The sequence below is a fragment of the Aquarana catesbeiana genome, linkage group LG09 (genome assembly GCF_042186555.1).
Source record: "Aquarana catesbeiana isolate 2022-GZ linkage group LG09, ASM4218655v1, whole genome shotgun sequence".
Lineage (NCBI taxonomy): Eukaryota > Metazoa > Chordata > Amphibia > Anura > Ranidae > Aquarana > Aquarana catesbeiana.
In genome coordinates, this window is record NC_133332.1 from 169403660 (window position 1) to 169424087 (window position 20428).

The 20428-nt window shown below is 38.5% G+C and overlaps 1 protein-coding gene across 1 annotated transcript in view; it reads right to left on the reverse strand.

Moving 5' to 3' along the window:
- Positions 1-2674: 2674 nt before the first annotated feature.
- GAB3 (GRB2 associated binding protein 3) overlaps positions 2675-20428 on the reverse strand; it is a 192182-nt gene continuing 174428 nt past the window's right edge. The window contains exon 10 of the mRNA XM_073599402.1: positions 2675-19779. Coding sequence (XP_073455503.1) covers positions 19663-19779 — 117 coding nt within the window. The 3' untranslated portion in view covers positions 2675-19662. The remainder of the gene's footprint in view (positions 19780-20428) is intronic.

A 20428-nucleotide genomic window follows, 5' to 3' on the forward strand; every position in this document is an offset into this window, starting at 1 on the left:
TTAATGTGCACCCACTGCTTGCCCGGTTTAAGGATAAAATGAATATCTGGAATAATCTCAAAATGTCTCTGGCAGGAAAAACTAATTTAATAAAATGATACTTATGCCCCAACTTCTATATGCCCTTCATAACTCTCCTGTGTGGTGGTCCCCTTGAAAAAGTTTTGTGTGATTAATTCCCTTTTTCAGGCTGCTACTTTGGGGAGCCCGCCCCCCTCCTCCCCCCCCAATTAGGCTGGAGCAGTTGCAATGTCCTAAGGATGGCAGAGGCCTTGCCCTTCCAAATACTTGGATTTATTATATCGCCACCCAACGCCAACATCTCATAGGCTCCATGTCCCCTACCCCTGTGGGTTCTTCTGCCCGTCTCTTGCTTGTTGGGATTGGAGCAGACTCCCTTCCGGAGGGATTGGATGCCCAGGTATTCCAGCAATCCAACAAACAAAAGCCTACCTATGCTTTACTTCAGAAAGTGTGGAATAAATCAAAGCAACTGCAGAGTTTGACTGGCTACACAGCATACAGTCCACTCTGGGGAAATAATAGCTATACTGAACTAGCCAAGATCCAACAGAGGCCTAGATGGCGTGCCTGGGGGATAACTCTGCTCTCCCAGGTATTCCATCATGGGTGCTGTTACCCTTTACAGACCTCCAGCGTAGGTTCGCTCTACTGGTTTATATGTTTTACTTATTTATTTATTTACAACTATCATGCAGTTAAGACACAGGGCGATGCAACCCCCATTTTCCATTTACTACAGTCTGCGACCGAAACAAAAGGCTTTATATCCCAGTGCTATAACATGCTCTTAACAGAATATTTGAGTGCCTACGCCACCAGGGCGATATCGCAGTGGGAGGAGGATGTAGGAACTTTAACAGGGGATCAGTGGGAAGAAGCTTTTCAGTTGGCATTATATATCAACTATATATCTTACTCAGAGTGCATTATACCCCAGTGAAACTTCACAAAATGGGAAGACTTCTTGACCCATTGTGTAGTAGATGCGGAAGAACATCCAGGGACTTTATTCATCTCCTGTGGCAATGCCCTAATCACTATTGGAGTGAAGTCCTTTCCACTCTTAATCCAGGTGAATGTCCCCTTAAACCCTATTCATTGTCTACATGGAATCCTTAAAGAGGTGATACCCGAGGAAGTGACCAGAGTGGCTTTCTCTAGGGCCCTAATTTCAGGCCAGGAAGACTATTCTGCTAGGCTGGAAGTCCACGACTCCCCCTTTGGCTAAAATGTGGGTGACTCACATGGTGAACACGCTCCTTTTAGAGAGATATATATACCAGCACAGGTTTCGTCTCAACAAATTTGAAAAACATTGGTCTCCATGGCTTAATGTCCCTGGGCTGGCACCTAGAAAGCTAGTCCTAAGGAGGCTGCTGCAGTGTGCTATGGGCTGAATGTAGTCGGAGAGTATCCCAGAAATGTGGCAGTGGTGAAATAATAGGACATATAGTCGTAGACAGGGTCTATACATCTAGTGCCCAACACCCACCATTCTGGAAACGTGGTTGGGGAAGATTTAAGAGGGGTGCTATGTTTAACCATGTAAGCTGAAACTGCAACCTGCTAATGTTCCTGATTTGCCTGAATTTTGAGTTGTTTACGGATATGTTCATTGATGTCATGATATGGAAAAAGTTATCTTATCTTGTCTTTTAAAATCTCTGTACCTGGTAACATCTAAATAAATACCTCTTTGATTTAAAAAAAAGTATAATGTATTCAGCATCTTATCTACTGATATTTTATTAGACTATATATAATTACACTAAACAGTTCCACGGGTAGACTTGGCACTCTATGTTTGAAGTAAATGCCCAGGTGCTCACCCACAAAGAAATTCATATAAATCTCCTTGAGAAAGATGGACTGAGCTTCTTTGAAACGTTGACAGCAGAAACACTGATATTTTTGATCTTCCTCCTCTGCAAGACCCGTGAGTGCCTCAAAACCAGTTTTGGATTTATATAATTATACTAATGTATGCTGATTTTTCAGAATATATATTCATGTTAATTTTTTGTGCCAAATTCAAATTGACTAGACCCTGAATTGGTATAACCTTTGTACGGTTTACAAACCTTATCCTGAAGAAGCAGATCCAGGTTCGAAACATGCTGATAAGGGTTCTTTTATGATTGTGGTATTATGGTGTCAATGTCGAACAAGTGAAAATATTGGACACAATGTAATATATTTCCATAAAGAATGATTTTAAAGCCCACATTTGGGAATTAATTACAGTCCCTGCCCTCGAGGAACTTACAATCTAAGGTCCCTTACTCAACTTCATATATATATACAGTATATAGACAGGAGCCAAATAACCTACCAGCATGTCTTTGGAGTGTGGGTGGAAACTGGAGTACCCAGAGAAAACCCACGCAGGCATAGGGAGAACATGCAAACATCAGGCAGGTAATGTCATGTTTAGTGACAACCCACTACTGACAACCCTAGTGCTGGCAGGCAGAAGCGCTATACCACTTAGCTATTGTGCTGCCCAGTTTTTTATAATTGTTATAAACTTTGTTATAATTTCTATATATATATTTTGTGTGTGTATAAGTCATTGGTGTTTCACACAAAGTCACACTTTTTGGGTAAGAATGTAAAAGTATAACTGTAGAAAAGACAAATCAGACAACTGTATTTGCAATGAAACAATTCCATCCATCTTTTATTAGAAAAGAAACTTACAATGTACATGCAAATATATACAAAGGTAACAATTTAAACAAAAAGTTTCAATTATGCTCTTAAGTACAAATATTTTAAAGAGAGATGAACTTCAATGCTATTCCAGTGATTAAATAGATACAGCTATTTACAAAGTGTAATGCTTAAATTAGTATTTGGAATATATACTCGTATATTTGTAATCTGTACTAAAGAATTTACATACAACAGTTAATATAATGCCATAGCCTGCCTTTACAACAAAATTCTTTAACCTTCATGTTATAATTTACCCTGAGAACATCTGCAGAAATCTGTCATCTGCAACAATAGTTCTTCCTCAGTGGAAGCAAAATACAGAATATGATTGTGTGCATAGCAAGGGTCTTCATATCCCACTGTAAAGCAGTCAGAGGGGCATCCACATTTGTCTCTTGGAAAACTTACAAAGACATTTTACAAAATCCTGAGAATCTAAAACAATATATAATTGTATATTTTACTACTTGTTTGAAAACCTATACTGAGGGAATATGAAGACTACCACTTCTGATGAGAATGCGAATGCTTGGCTCTCATGCTAATCTGTTGGCTAAAATACTTTTAGTGGCATAGAACTCGGATAATATACGGATCAGTGTCTCAGAAAATACTGAAGGCAAAAAAACAGGCAACTAGCAATTTTAGAAGACCATCAGTAACTGGTATCCCCCTATTTATCTCAATACATGTTCCCTTCATGGGACCAATAAACAATTGCTAATATGGTTATACACATAATCTATGAAAAATAGGATACAATGCTTTAGACCTGAAGACATCTAGTATGGGATGATGGCTGTGAGATTCTTCAGCATACAACAGACTCCCAATTGTATAACCAAATCGTAGCATACTGCAGCCAACTTCTTTATAGGCCTCTTAGTAGGGGAACTCCTAACAAATAAGACCATGCTAGTTGTCCAAGGCTTAGGTTGCCCATTTTTTTAATTCAGCCTGCAGGCCGATTCCTCCATTCATGCTATACAGTGCAGATGGACAAATCTCCCATTGAGCCAATTGTTTTCTGACAGCCGGCTCCTCCAGCTGTCAAAATACCAAAACAATCGCTGCACCTGAATAGATGCGGGAACTGCTCAAAAGTCTTACAGTGTATAGCCAGCTTTATTTGCACATGTCAGCTTTTATTATAAGGTGACCCATAAAGTACTGACTAATATATTCTGATCTGCTTTTGTAACAGCTGAGATTTCTGCATCACTTAAAATATAACAAACATAAAAATATGATCGCTGTGAGTTTGGGGCAGTCCTCAGTTCATAGCTTATAAACACTCATAGTGAAACGGGGCCTGTTGTACGCACTTATTCATGTGTAGTAAGAATTTCTGAGCTCACAAGTATACCTGACACTACCTATTGTGAAGTGCTCCTGGGTACAGTATGTAAATGTGTGTTTCCTACGGTAGATACAGCTGTCAATTACAGATGCTTTGCTTGGACACCTTGAATGCTTTACATGCAGTTCTTGCTACCTACAGTGCTAAGCAATGTACTAATGAACGCTTCCACCACAGAAAAAAATAAACACTTGTACACAATACAACTAGTACTACTAAATGTAGATGCACTTAGAAGTAATGAATGCAATTGGGTTGATTTACTAAAGGAGTAAAGCGTGTGCACTTTGCAAGGGTGTGATCACTTAGCTTTGTAAATATAGTGAAAAATCACTTTGCAAAGTATATCCAATCATGTGCAAGGAAAACGAAAAAACAAAAACAAAACAAAAAACAGGACTATTGCTTGCAAATGATTGGATGACTGAAGTCAGCATAGACTCCTCACGTTCACTAAGCTTAGTCAAAATTCCCTGGAAAAGTGAACATGCTCTACTCCCTTCATGGCCTTTATATTGGTATAGTGTCAGAATTATATTTGTATTTGTTGACTAAGCACAGACACTTTTTTTACTTTTGATTGTTGAACGACTATCAGAGCAATTTGGGTGTAGCCTTCATATGAAAATAATAAACGCTGTGTCTAAAAATACATTTGCATTGTTATAAGTAAGAGTTTTCATTCTAATGCTTTGTATTTTGGATTAGGCAACCTCCACATCTTGCTCGCCTGGTCGATTTTTCTAGCTGGTGCATCATTTGTACACCAGTGGTCATCAACCCTGTCCCCAGGGCGCACTAACAGCCCAGGTTTGCAAGAAAACTGAAATGCATCATAGGTGATATAATTTGCTGCTCAGTGATTGCAGTATTCTAGTCTGCATCTCCCCAAGGTAATACATAAAACCTGGCCTGTTAGTGGGAGCTGAGGACAGGGTTGATGACCACTGTTGTACATGATGGCTAATACACAGACATGATAAAATGAAGGTGTTTTTTCTTTAGTGTACCATATTTACAGTACTGAGTTATGAATAGTAACTAGATTCCAGTATTAAAATAATGTAACTAAAAAGATTCTGATTGTAGAACTATCCAGATGATTATAACAAGATCTGTTCACCAGTGATGAAAAATGCTAAACTTATACCATAGAGCATAGTGTATACAAGCCGAGCGAATAATGGTGGTATTACCCATAACAGCCTGTCAGAATCCTGCTGTCATTTTTCTAGTTTAAGTTTGAAAATGATAGCCAGCACCTGATTTGTTGTTGTGAGCATCCAAACTTCCTACTGTGGAGATGCCAACATGCACCAGTGATGGAACAAGGGTTTCAAAGGGCACAATAATGACCACTCATGGCCAAGAATTAGATCCCCTGCTTTTACACTTCCCTTTTAACAGGATCTATTCAAAAATTGTAGGTGGTTATGTGCATATGAGGTCTGCAGAGCATTATATGACTAAGGGTATACACATTTTGAGAATTCAAAATGCTAAATAAGTACAAATAATAAAAGTTTAAAATGTTTTTGTGGCAAGTCCTTCCTGGTCTGCAGTCTTTAATTGCTTAGGATTTTTAAATGCCTTAATAAAGCTTTGTATTTGGATGAAAAAAAGGTTATATACAACAATTTTTTGTGGCAGGATCATTTTCAAATGGGGGTTTGAAAAGTTGATTGAAATTTCATACTTTCCTAGTGAATATCCTAATACTGCGGGACAGCTATGATAATACCCAATTACTACGATACTCATAAAGTATGAGAGTCCCTTATCAATGTAGGCACATACGGAGGGGTTAGCATATTAATATCCAGAACAATAACAAGCTTGCAGTTATTTAAAGACTGAAAGAGGACTAAGATAATGGCTCTATGGCACCAATGGCAAGAGGGCAGCAGATAGGGAGGAATACTTACTTATAATGCTGGGGCTTGGTGCTACTCCTGCTCTCATTCCTATAGATTCATAAAACCTATAAAAAAAGATGAATTCACACCCAATTGCTCAGTTTGATCATTTGCCATAAAAAATTAATTCCATCAAAAGGTATGTGAAAATTGATTAAACTGATTGTCATTTTCCAAAATGGCTGCTCACATTTTTTGACTAGCATCAACTCTATGGATTGTTTGTTGCTCAGCAAATTGTGACATTAAGGGTTATATGTACATCAAAATTGGAAAATAACATAACACATCTTTATATATCAACTTATGTATATTACAAAAAGGGTTTTGAAAGTAAAATAGTATTACATCTTTATAATGTAGTTATTCACAATCAAACTCCATTTAATACTTAAGCCATTGTTTCATTTAGTTGTGCTTAGTAGTTCCCAAGTCCACTTACAGCTCATGTGCTTCCCATTATGTTATAGGGGACTTTGTAGACCACAGTTGAGTCCCATTGGTTTAAACAGTGGTTTGCCAAAGCTAATTTAAACTATAGTCAAAACGAGGCACTTTAAACTGTAGAATTCCTAAATAGGTTTAACATATCACAGTTCTGAAAATAATTAGTAAACTTTATTTAGGTACTTTATTCTTTGACTGGTCTTAATGGGGCATGTAATACCTGAAGTAAAAAAAAGAAAACCATGGTGAAGCTCATGCTAACCATGACAACAGCAGTGGACCAAAAATGGATTATTAATGGGACATCATGTAATATTTTCAACTTCTCTTAATCTTTGAGAATGATGGTTCAACATATAAAAAAAGCACAAAAAGAGTAAAGAGAAAAGCCATTGAGCAAAAAAACGCTTGTGCTTAAAGCAGAAGTAAACCCATCAATTTAACAGTTTCAAAAAACAGTTACATTCCCGGTACGTGCTGGGAATGTAACTGTCACACTGGATGTGCTCTCAACCAAACTGTTAAACCATCCAATGGATGGTGTCATACTGATCACATGTGCAGCATCATAGCAGTTGAAGATTAAACAGAGACGAGATGGCAGCTTCCTTGGCTGAAAAACGATTGACTTCCACTTTAAACACATCAATGAGTACCTTAAATATATGTTGAAAAAATGTAGCAGAAATGTTAAGGGGAATGAGCATAAATATGCCATACAGGAATTCCCTATAGAGCTGTACCCATGATTAAATTATGGAAAGCATAACAATAGCCAATGCCAACTGTACTATACATTCAGACTATGGGAGACATCTTTTTAGTAAAGATAATTAAATTGCATCTATTGTACTGGGCTCCTACTCTGCTACTCATTATAAGCCATTTGTGGAATAAGCTAGCAACCCCATAATAAAATTTGCATGAATAAGCCAAGTAAACACCCTGGCAGAAAGGTCATAACTTGACCCAGACAAAGTTCTGCTATAGCCCTTACACTTTATAATAGCCCTTTGTCAGAGCAGTTCATCACACATTGGAGAATGAGGAAGTTATCTTTGCATTATCCTTGAACTCAAGGGGTTTTAAAGCGTTGTTTTGTTTTACTTTATTTGAATAGCTATATTGATTTGAATACATTTTAAGAGTTTTACACTACAGTGCCTTGCAAATGTATTCACCCCCTTGGCATTTTTCGTGCTTTGTTGCCCCACAACCTGGAATTAACATGAATTGTTTGAGGATTTGCATCATTTAATTTACAGAACATGCCCACAACTTCGAAGATTTTTTTTTTTTTTTATTATGAAGCAAACAACAAATACGACAAAATAACAGAAAAAGTCAATGTGCATAACTATTCACCCCCCTAAAGTCAATACATTGTAGAGCCACCTTTTTGCGGCTATCACAGCTCCAAATTGCTTTGTATAAGTCTCTATGAGCTTGCCACATCTTACCACTGGGATTTTTGCCCATTCCTCCCAAAACTGCTCCAGCTCCTTCAAGTTGGATGGTTTGCGCTTGTAAATAGCAATCTTTAAGTCTGACCACAGATTTTCTATTGGATTGAGGTCTGGGCTTTGACTAGGCCATTCCAACACGTTTCTCCTTAAACCACTCAAGTGTTGCTTTAGCAGTGTGTTTGGGGTCATTGTCCTGCTGGAAGGTGAACAGGTTTTGCTCAAGAATATCCCTGTATTTAGTTTCCCAGTCCCGACTGCTGAAAAACATTCCCACAGTATGATGCTGTCACCACCATGTTTCACTGTGGGGATGGTGTTCTTTGGGTGATGTGATGTGTTGGGTTTGCGCCAGACATAGAATTTTCTTTGATGGCCAAAAAGTTCAATTTTAGTCTCATCAGACCAGAGCACCTTCCTCCATACATTTTGGGAGTCTCCCACATGCCTTTTTGCAAACTCAAAACGTGCCATTTTGTTTTAGCTGAAAGTAATGGCTTTCTTCTGGCCACTCTGCCATAAAGCCCAACTCTATGGAGAGTATGGCTTATTGTCGTCCTATGTACGGATACTCCAGTCTTTGCTGTGGAACTCTGCAGCTCCTCCAGGGTTACCTTAGGTCTCTGTGCTGCCTCTCTGATTAATGCCCTCCTTGCCTGGTCCATGAGTTTTGTTGTGTGGCCTCTCTCTTGGCAAGTTTGCTGTTGTGCCATGTTCTTTCCATTTGGTTATGATAGATTTGATGGTGCTCCTAGGGATCATCAAAGATTTGGATATTTTTTTATAACCTAACCCTGACTTGTACTTCTCGACAACATTGTCCCTTACTTGTTTGGAGAGTTCTTTGGTCTTCATGGCAGTGTTTAGTTAGTGGTGCCTCTTGCTTAGGTGTTGCAGCCTCTGGGGCCTTTCAAAAAGGTGTGTAAATGTAATGACAGATCATGTGACACTTAGATTGCACACAGGTGGACATCTTTTCACTAATTATGTGACTTCTGAAGGTAATTGGTTGCACCAGAGCTTTTTATGGGCTTCATAACAAAGGGGGTGAATATATACGCACAATTTTCTATTTCTGAAAAAAGTTTTATGTATATATTTCTCAAATTTTACTTAATCAACTTAGACTATTGTGTTCTGAACCATCACATGTAATTCAGATTAAAAAAAATTGAACTAAAGGCTGTAATGTAACAAAATAGGTAAAAAGCCAAGGGGGTGAACACTTTTGCAAGGCACTGTATGTGGAGCGTCTGGCTCTCGCTTGTCTTCCCATGATTACTTCTTTGAATCGGAGGTGAAGGTGTATTGTGGATGGAAGTGGCGATACCTCACTTACTGCTTACTAATTAGAGGGTCATATTCTTGTGGTAAGCCTATGTGTGTGGTACTGGTGAAGGAGCACATATTTGGCGTTGTTTTATACCTCGAGAAGTTCTTTTCACTTTTCAAGTTTGATATTCATGGCAATATTGGATTTCACTAAGGACATTGACTTCTGCAATGTGGATATTGCCATACGTTTCTTGTTTTTTTTTTCTTTTTTATACACTGTGGATGATTTATTCATACTTATTTTTGATTATTTATATATCCTGTAATTAGCGCAGCACTATTTAGTTTTAGGTTGATATTGTTAGCATTGGTGTGCTGCAGCTTTTGCTCTTTTTTCACCCATTAGCACAATTTTATGTTGTTTCAAGCATGATCCAGGGAAAAGATTTAGCATGCTCCGACATAATTTTCTAGTGTATTTTGATATAGGCAATGTTCTGAGATGAAACGTATGTCATCTATTAATAGGATTTTTTTATTGCTATTAATAGTCACAAATTGTCAGCAGAACATTTGTTGAGTGCAAAGCATGTTAGGAATGGAGAGTGATTTTTCCACATGTCTGAGCAATCTGCTGCTGGTTCAGGGAGAAATCCATTTTGAAAAATGAATAACTATCCTGATACGGAAGGCTCTATTGTTCACCTATATACACACCAAATAAAATAAAAAACACTTATTTCAAGTTTTTTTTCTTCTCCTTATAAGGCCAGAAATGGTCAATTTTAGATTATTTTCAACCGTGCAATTAGAAAATCAATTTGGAGCGGGTATGTGTAAAACACAGAGAAGAGTCACAAGACCCTCTGCAGCTTAGGTAATGCACAGTATTCAATGTGAGCCCTCCAATGTAAATGTTATGTTATCCTGCCTCCAATAATAGCACAGTTTTATAATTTGTGAGGAAGTTCAGACACATAGGGTAAAATATTTATGTACTTTTGGGGGTAAAACAAAAGTGTATCATCCCTCCAACATATAGTTTTCAACCATTTAATTCTCACATGGAACGTGAGTCTTGGAAAAAGTCCAGGTGGTTGAAGTATTTCAGATGTACAGTGTATACGAAACTGGGGCGTAAGTTGATGTCATCTTTGCCATAGTTCTTGGCTCTGAGGAAGAGGACTTGACCCTCAAAAACACGTAAGCCTTTGGATGCTACAAGAACTTCACACACCACTGGCTGAGCACTGCGGACCCAGAGGCTGTCTTGTCTACATCCTTTTATATACCTACACTTGTTATGCATTTTTAAGTAGATCACTTTTTACCTTTCAAAATAAAATTGTTATGTTGGTAATGCACAAGTTTGGTGCCCTCTCTCTTTTGTTTTTAATATTACAATGATGTACTAATTCTTATCATCATCTCTAAAGCACATGGAAAGTTGTCAAACATGTTCCTCATAGCTAGCTGGTCCTGCCATAAGACAAGTAAAGCATTTTGTGGAGCCCTGTCGGGGACTCATAAATCCTCATTCTCACCTTGTCTCATGGCCTCCAGCTAGCTCCCACTAGTTTGCAAAATATTAATATCTGTATCGTTTACCAATTTTAAAACCATCAAAATCTGCCATGATCAGAAGGTGCTATGCTTATGGCAGGGGGTGAGGGGTTCTTGCTGAGGGGAGCAGTATTAAAGTTTGACCTCACCTGCCAATGGCCATAGGAATGCTACTGATGTTCCTGCATCTGTGGTGGTCAGGCTATTGCAATAAGGCTATGCTGTTATTTAAAGTTGTGCTGCTTTTTCTCTGTACCTCAGAAGGTGGCAGGCTTCCCTTAAAAGTCAGCTTCTTATTTACTAGTAGGGGTAGATGATGTAACAGAGATTTTAAACAGTTTTTATGCAAATGGTCTTTGCAACACTACAGCTTTCATACATCCTGCCCCATGGATCTATAGTAGTATTGCTCATTTATTGCAGCAATAAGATAAGTAGTGAAATTCTGACCGTTAAAAACCACTATGAAAAAAAGTTACATATAAAGGCAAAGCATCTCTCATAGCTATCATAGCCTTCCAGATCTCTTACAGTGTTATTTAGGATATTATATAAGTAGTAAACCAAAGCATGGACAATTTTGCCTGTTCAGCCAGGTTAAATTGCTTTACTTTGCAAATAATTGATTATTTTTACAAACATTCACATTGAAAAACTGACAGCAGGATTATTTTTGTAACAGTGTGTAAGGAGCAATGGCGATGGCAAACTAAGAGAACTAAGTATACTAAATCATCTGTGCTGGAAATCTTCAATACAGTTTGCGTTGTTGCAATAAATAAGCCTGGGCACCTTTAAATAGGAGAACTACAACCAACACAAACAAAAATATATGCAAATAATGTTAAAATACCGGTAACTGAAAATTGTAAACACTGATTCATTTTCCAAAGCCACATTAAAGTGAAACTAAACCCTCATATCCTTAACAGACAGGAAGTGGCCATCTTAAGCTTCTGTTTGATCTTCAGTTGTCATGGTACTGCACAAGTGATCAGCATTGACATCAGCCATTTGATGGCTTGACAGTTCAATTGAAAGCACAGGCAACTGTGTTAATTATTATTCACAGGACGCTTTGTACTGGCTAAATCGGTGGGTTTAGTTCAGCTTTAACTCTTGAAGTAACTATTAAAAAGACCCTAACAGTTTGCCCATTCAGGGCAAAGTGACAGTCTCTTTCAAGTCCATACTCTGCCTGTGATATTCACATTTATTCCTTGTTTATTCGCAGCTGCTACAAAATACTTGGGGGGGGGCATGTGGCTTTCCCCCATAATGCATCGCTCAGGCCGATCAGTAGGCCTGAGCACTGTGACATGGCAGAGAGGAAGACATCATCCCTCCCTATAAGCTCTGACACCAGCTAACACTTGATATTTTGAGGTGGCTGTAAAGGAGGAAGGATCAGAAGGGGAACATTGTAAGGATATGAATAGTTTGTTGGGGCTTTAAAAAGACACAATGAGATTGAAGGAGAAGCGGTTTAACCTTAAGCTGTGTAGGGGGTTTTTCACTGTCAGGGCAATAAGGATGTGGAATTCTCTTCCACAATAGGTGGTGTCAGTGTATTGATATTATAAAAAGACTCTTGGATGAGTATATAAGTGAACACAACATACAGGGATATGGGAAAGGATTATTGACACACACCTATACAGATTAAACTGGATGGACTATTGTTTTTATTTAAACTTACCTACTATGAAACTATGAAAAACAGTCACTTTACCCTGAGTAGGCAAGGTAAAGGGATCTCTTTAAAGGGTCAGTCCACCCAATTGTAATATTTCATTGATAGCTAAAGTTGGAATGAGTGACATCTTGGCATCTTGTATTTCATAAGAATTTTGGGACTTCCCCCACACTCACCCTGCACTGGGTTTTTCCTTCCACCATGTGGTTTTGCTACACCCGTTTTTTAATTCTCCATAAAATAACATACATGTGAACTCCAACATGCAGAGTGGGATGCCCTCATAATGGCTACTGTAGGGGGTTCAGGCCTGGAAACCTAATTGCAGAGATCTTACTAATAAAGCTCTTGAGGGATATAAGAACATATCAGGTAGAATAAATGTATGTTTGAGCAAAATAATATTTAAAAAAAAACATCTGCAGTACATTTCTGTAATACATGCACATTTCCCCCAAGTTTTGTTGCTTGAAAAGGCTGTCAGAACAACAACAAAAAAATATCTGGTGATTCTACCAAAAATCTAGTGAGCTATTGACTTTCTGTGGTAGGCTGAAAACAAACACAGCCTCTTTTGCAATGAATTCCCACTTTGTTTTGTCAGCCCTGCCTTAATTTTTTCCCTGCTGGATTACAGAACACTGCTTAACCCTACCCCTTTGTATACCTCTTCACATGCTTACATTGATTCTTTTCCAGCAATATAATGGAAGTTTAAGTAGTTTTGGAACTACATTTCCCATGATGCTCAGCTACACTGCAGAGTGCATGAGCATCATGGGAAATGTAGTTTCAAAACATCTGGGGTGTCAAGGCTCGCCATCACTGCCTTAAAACCTGACCACACACAGTGTTTAGGGAAAAGAACTGACCTACAGCACTCTGTTGATCCCTTCTCCCAGCACCCTGCATGGATTTTGTAACTGGAAATAATGTCACAGGAAATGCTATAAGCTGTTTTTGCAAGGTAAAAAGAAGAGTAATGCAAGTTCCTGGGGATGGTGATCGTTGGGGGGGGGGGGGGGGGGGGGTTATATTTATACAAATCCTTTAACTTTTTAAAGAGGCTGAACCATGACTTTGGGTTAAATGCTGTATAGGGTAGTCAGGAAAAGGAGTATCTACATGTATTAACATTCTGACAAATGCAACTAAAAAGAACTAACTCCTATTCACACCCCTGCCAGGTGTGTCTGTAGAAGCCTGACATTGCACCTGCAATCCACTAATCACAGGTGCAATGCTTTACAGGCTGCATGGTAAAGAAAATAATAAATGCACATTTTTTTAGATGCAAAATTATGTGCATTTATTTATTTTTTTACAAAAGGTGAACATAGCCTTTAGAGAAGCTACGGCTTTCCACCATGCCAAGAGATGTATGACAAGCAAACATACCAACCCCAACAACAAAATCTGCTAGAGAGGACTGGCAGTGTACTTAGTTTGCTGATTACTAATACAAAGATTGTCCACAAATGATTTCAGTTGCTGTTTCCAAATCCAAAAACAGAAGACATTACAAACTGAAATTCAAAAGGGCTCTTTTGAAGGATAAATGCAAAGAAAGAAATGAGAACAGCACAAATCATCCATTTCCCAAGTATTCTCTGAGAATCTCATACAGATTCTCCTATATCCACATCTATACAAAGCTTTTACTAAGAGGTGCAGACAGTGTAGAGGAGACACTGTGAATGTAATGCTGTAGGTTGGAATGTAACCAGACAGCATTATTGGGACAAAATTCAACACAACATTCTCTAGATATGAGACATGTTCAATCAATCAGTTAAGTGTTTGAGTGACACAGTTGTATAATGTTGTGTGTTTTTACAATACAGCATAACTAGGAAGAAGTATATAATTTTAAACAAGGACTGATAATAGGAATAAAAAATCTTCTGTGCTAGGTGGCTTAATGGGTTTTGGAATGTAGTTATCCTGGATGATCCCGGGCGATTGCATACCTGTCCTGTTTAAATGCCCCTATGTCTACCTGTATGTTCTCATGTCTCTTGTTACCAAATGTACACCCGTGTACTATATACTGATTGAAATATATATTCTGTTTGTTCATTTGTATGACCTTTGTATAAAACTAATGTGGAACAAAAAAAAAAAAGGTCTGTGCATTGTTGCTTTTTTACGGTATAAAGTGCTGGTCAGTGATAATGCTCTGTTCTAATGTACTGCCAGTGCTTTGAAAGGTGATGTATTTTATTAAACTGATATTAAACCTCAGCTTTTAAGCACTGATGTAATCACTTACCGAGTATGCAGCTTTTTCGTCTTTTAATTATTGCCTATATTCCTGTTTTAGCTGGTGCCATGGCCACTGCCCCAGGCTTCCTGTTTCAGGGTGGCTCCTTTCTCTTGAAGAATTTTATGGAGCCACTCTTGCATGCAGAGACTAGAGTTGTGTCTCCCTACACTGTGTGCATCAATTAAAACACACAGCCTTGTAGCCTAGGATGGCAAAGCATTACCCTGCCCCCCCCCCCCCCCTCCCCTCTTCTATCTAAAAGACTGACTGAGGCCTGTACTATCCAATGTTAGCCCTTTCTTGTGAAGACTGGAAGTTCGTTTAAGCAGCACAGAAGAAGCAGGAACCAGCAGCATTCAAAGTTGTAACTGCAAGTGCTGGGGAACATATTTTAACAAACAGTTTACTGGGGAATGTGTTAAAGTGGTTGTAAACACTCTCCTATACCCAGTGAAGTGAATAGCCTCAGATGATACACGGAGATGAAACAAATCTCCCTACATAAATTTTACTTGTATATCTGCTGTCTTTCCCTTTCTACACTCTTTGGAAAGTGCAGATCCTGTTAGAAATATTTCTTCCTCTTTCAGCAGTGGGCGTGGAGTCTGGGCTTACACTTTGTGAGAGCGTATTGGAGGGAAGGCACACAAACCCCTCCACATAGGCAGAGGAATGAAGGAACATACAGAGCTGTAGTGTGAATAGACAAGCTCTCTGCTTATCTACCTCTAAGCTCCCTCCCCGACACAAATTTCCAACTACTGTTATCTTGTGTGTTGGAGAACTTGGCAGAGTAGACTCTGTTGATAACAGAGGAACGGAGCAGCAGAAAGACATGGCACTTAGAGCTTTGGAGAGAGATACGTAAAGATATATGTGCCTAGGTCAAATTTCATGAATGGGGTTTACAACCACTTTAAGCTAAAAACGCTGATGGTTTATTACCACTTTAAGTACCATAACAGCTTGTAAAGTTTTCACTGAACCTCACTCTGAAGAGAAGTTTTTGTTTCATGCAGTTTTCAGTATATCACACTTTCCTATTCATTACAATAAGGGTCTTAAAGAATAAGTGCACTTGTCACACCCCAGGCTCTATCTGTGGTACATTGCCATATGTACCTGGAATATCTGTCTGTGAATGCCCACAGTCCTGGGGGTACACAGCAAAACCAATTACTATAATTGCAAATAACCTACCTCCATTCTCTTAACATTATTTATCAATCGTCTCCTAATGCACCAGCCACATTTGGAAGCGTACACCTCTCATGTGAGTTTAGGACCAAGCCCATGAAACAAAATACATTTAAATACAAGTTATTCATTAATGTAACTGTCCAATAAAGAAAAAAGGAGTGAATCATAAGTTATGTATTTTTTGTCAAAATAAAATTGCTTTAACAAACCACAGCATTAATGTAGTCATTATACCAATAAAACAATCCCAAATGAAACAAGCAAAAACATTCAAGAAACATTTTCTTGATGGGCAAATAAAATACATTCGGGCTCTAAAGTAATAACTACTAAAGTCTACAAATGTAGACTTAGTCAATAAGGCAGTAGTACAAAGAACAGTGATCATAACCCACAGTGCAGTAGCCAAGAGCAAAAAAAAAAAGTTTCCCTGATCAGTGACAGTCAGTAGATCTGAGGAATTGCTGGGCTGTTGGCACTCGAAGTGTGCAAAACAAACCTTCACAAATGATTGCCTAAAGAAAAAGTCCATTGACCAGTTTGGACTGTGTTATGATCTACAGCAGCCTTTCGCAACCTTCTCAACATTGAGGAACCCTTGAGAAAAACTTTCCAGGTCTCAGAGAACCCCTGCTAATAATTATTGTGTCTACAGCTCACAGTACATCATGGTCACTAGGACAAATTTGACTAAAGCACCGTACACACTGGCCGAATATCGGCCAAAATCAGCCGGTACAGTAGATACTGTCTGATATTCGGCCTGTATGTACAGGTCCTTGTTTGACAGAAGCCAGTCTCATGACCTGGAAAAGCAGCAGCCCAGCGGTATCTGATCAGCACTCTCAGCCAATGGCTGCAAGCGCTGACCGGTGTGTTCTGGAGGGGGAGAGGTCCCCCTGTCAGAACAAAATTGCATAGTGGAAAGATTGCTGTACTAACATCAAATAGTTAGTACAGAGACCTCCTTGCAAGCTGCTCATTTTTTTTCTCGTAACCAACATACTATGTGTACCAGTCATTACATTTGTGGTCATCTTGAAGATTGCCCCCCTTACAGATAGCTAAAAAGACAATAGGTGTCCGTTATTTCTTATTTTAGAGGCAGAAGTCGCTTACTGCTCAAGTAACCCCCAGTAACCTCTGGAGGAACCCTAGGCTTCCACTGAACCCTGGTTGAGAAAGGCTGATCTGCAGCATGTACATCTACACATCTTTCTGGAAAAGCTGGAGGCACAGCCCTAAAACCTGACATTGGTGTATGGGGCTGACGCAACTGCAGGAATAGCAATGATACATAGCACAGTTGACTCTGCTTTTATCATTAAAAAAAAAACACTGATTTGATTTCTTCCTTCATTTTGTTATTATATAACCATGCTGCAAAGTTTTCCAACTATAGATACATGTTGTGCTAATGTAACCTGTGTATGGCACTGCTGGATGACTTGTACTGAAAAAGCCCTCTGGTATGTCCATGTCACCAATATCTGAATGAACCATGGCTCAGCTGATGAACTGCTCATTTGTGTTGGTAGCTTTAGAGCAGTCAGAACAAAGATATGATTGCTTATTGGTTGGTATAGGATACTGCATTTTGCATGTTGCTTTTTTAACTCATTAAATGGCAGCATACAGAAATTCAGCACTTTGTGGACCATAAGTATGTATTCATAGTGAATTCTCCTTTTTAAGGAAAGCAGTATTCATTATTAATAATAATAAAAACATAACACAAAGTTAATATTAACCACATTCATTTGCCTTCAGAGATACAAATATGGAAGCTGCCATATTGAGTTTTTGTTTCAATAAAGTAAAAGCTAATTTTCTCTTAATACTGTGATATCTACAGTGCCACCTAGTGGCCAAGATCATTGCCAATTCTTCATGGAGATTTTATAATATAGTTTTGAACAAGATGAGCCATATGAGCTATGTACTATATGGAGCATTTTTGGGGTTCTGTAAAGCGTAACTGAGAATGCCGAATAAAGGCACTACTGTAAATTATTATGTAAAAATGGGTCCTTATCCTTATAAAAGATATATAAGGTACCAACCTTAAATGCACAGATTTAATATTTCTTCCCAATATAGAAAATATGCTATGCACATGAGGTCACCCTCCAATGAAAAATATGATACACTGACAACATGTTTTTTTGATTGTACACAATAATAGGATCATTGTTAAGGCTGAACTAACATAAGGGTCTGAATGTGTCTTATAATCCATTGCACAGCAGCAGCTCTATTGCTCTGCACAGTGCTACTTGTGAATATGCTTCACAGAGGGGAGTGGTGAGCAGAAAGATGACCTCAGCATACAGCAGCTCCTTCACAAATCACTGGCCAGGACAGGTCCTGCAGGAGGCAGTATTTACTCAACTGCAGAGTAGTCTATAGAGTAGTCCAGGACCTGACCTGTCTGCAAGGTGTGCCTGGATCACAAGACTGGCTAAACAATATGAAAAATCTTTTGGTAGTTAACAAGATTCATATAAACATATTCAGGCCCTGTATTCAGGTGTTTGGAGTTCAGCTTTAAAAAAACTTCAAATACTTTGACACTGTCATTGTCTCCTTTTAGCCATGAAGGCCAATTAGTTGAAGACTCTAGTGGTTAACCCACCCATACAGAAAACTAGGCCTCGGCTTTGTGCATCCAGACATGCTCCTGCACACACTGCAAAGACTGGAGTGATGAAGATTTGTACAAGCAGAAAGAGGGGCAGCATATGAAGAGCAACCCCTAGGATGGAGCCACCTATATAATAAGAAAAGGCCAGGCCTTATTAGAGGAACACGCCAACCAAGATCTCAAGTATACCCTATTTGTGCTAGCTATAGATTGTTGATAAATCTGTCAGTTATACTCGCTGGGAAACCCTGAAGCCCTATACTACTACTGCAGGCATTGAACCATAACAACTATTAAGCCCTTTTAATAGACACAGCCAGCACAAATGTATTCATTTGAGAGGTACAATGTAATAACAGACTCTTGTCTTGAAATATGTACATTTACTGTACACCCACATATAAATAGTTCAACCAGGTGCTTTGCATAAACTACAGTGCCACAGTAAGTATAAAAACTTTGGAAAATTATTGCACCTACTTTACTAAAAATGCCATTGTGCACTGTAATAACTGAGAGAATTAGACAGCTCCTTACATTGGAAGCATCGATCTTCACTCAGGAGGAAGAGCATTGAAACATTATGACTAATGATCAAAAGTGTCAAACAAGAACTGTTTCTCTTTCTCATAGTAACCAATCAACTTCACCCTTCTTAGGCCAGTTAAAAAAAAAAAAAAAAAAAAGAAAAGCTGATTGGTACAAAATAGTTAAACACTTCTGTTTACAGAGCCCTAGGTATATTCAAGGCTCTTTATTCCATATGGCTTATCAAACATCAACTGGAAAAATATAAAGTACATAAACAATTAGTCCTTTGCGCTGCTGAGGCTCTCAGTACAAGCTGTTCTGGCAGAATTCTGTATATACTGTATACAAGCAGTGCTCAGACTGGATCAGTGTATGGTAATACACACATCTTGCTATAATATACAAAAATCGCTTATGGAAATAAATACAGTTTGTCCCTTGGCTTTATATTTCCACCTGCAGTTTGTACTTTCACGGTTCATAAAAATGTCCATTTTAGCTGCTATATAAAAATGACTGAATCTAGTGCAAAACATAAGAAGCCTCTGATGAAATACTTTTACACCTTTGACTGCCTCTCATCCGACCACTCTTGCTTGGTGCTCTGCAGAGCTTGTGTCTTCTTCTCATCCACTTGTACATAGTCCACTCTCTGCTCTTCAGACAGGAAAGGTTTCTTAAATTAAAAGAGAACAACAAAAAAGTTAGCTACTAATCTTCAAAGCACAGAGACACACATGAAAGATTTCCAGGTGCGATAAACTTTTTTCGTCCACTGACTAATGAACATCACAAACATTTTGACACCCATAAAAGTATTTTCAGTTTTGCTGCTCGGTGGACAGGAAAACCACTTTACTAGCAGATAAGGATGCTCGCTGTAGGTTTTTGAATCTCTGGCTTGAGCTGGAATGTAATTGTTTTAGTGCAAGGGCCTGCTCTATCAAATACAAACTGACTGGATAGTTTAAGTATGTCCTCATATTACATAGCTTTGTTAAATCTAAAGGTGAATGTAGAAAGACTGTATGGTCACATTGTAATGTGTTTGGTGAGACATAAGCTCCCAGGTTTTTGCCACAATGGGGCAAAGGGCATAAAGGAAAATCTGAAAATAAACTTAAAGCTCCACTGAAAGGCTCCGAAGGAGAATACATAACATAAATGATGAATAGTTCATATTTGCTTTACTGGTACAATGTCTGAAAAAATCGTACAAAACCACTATGGGCATTGCTTTGTTGTAAGGTAATTTAAATGCTGTTGATTCCTTTTACATTCCTTTTCACATATGGCCCCTAGTAGTTGCCTGGTTCAATCCTCTA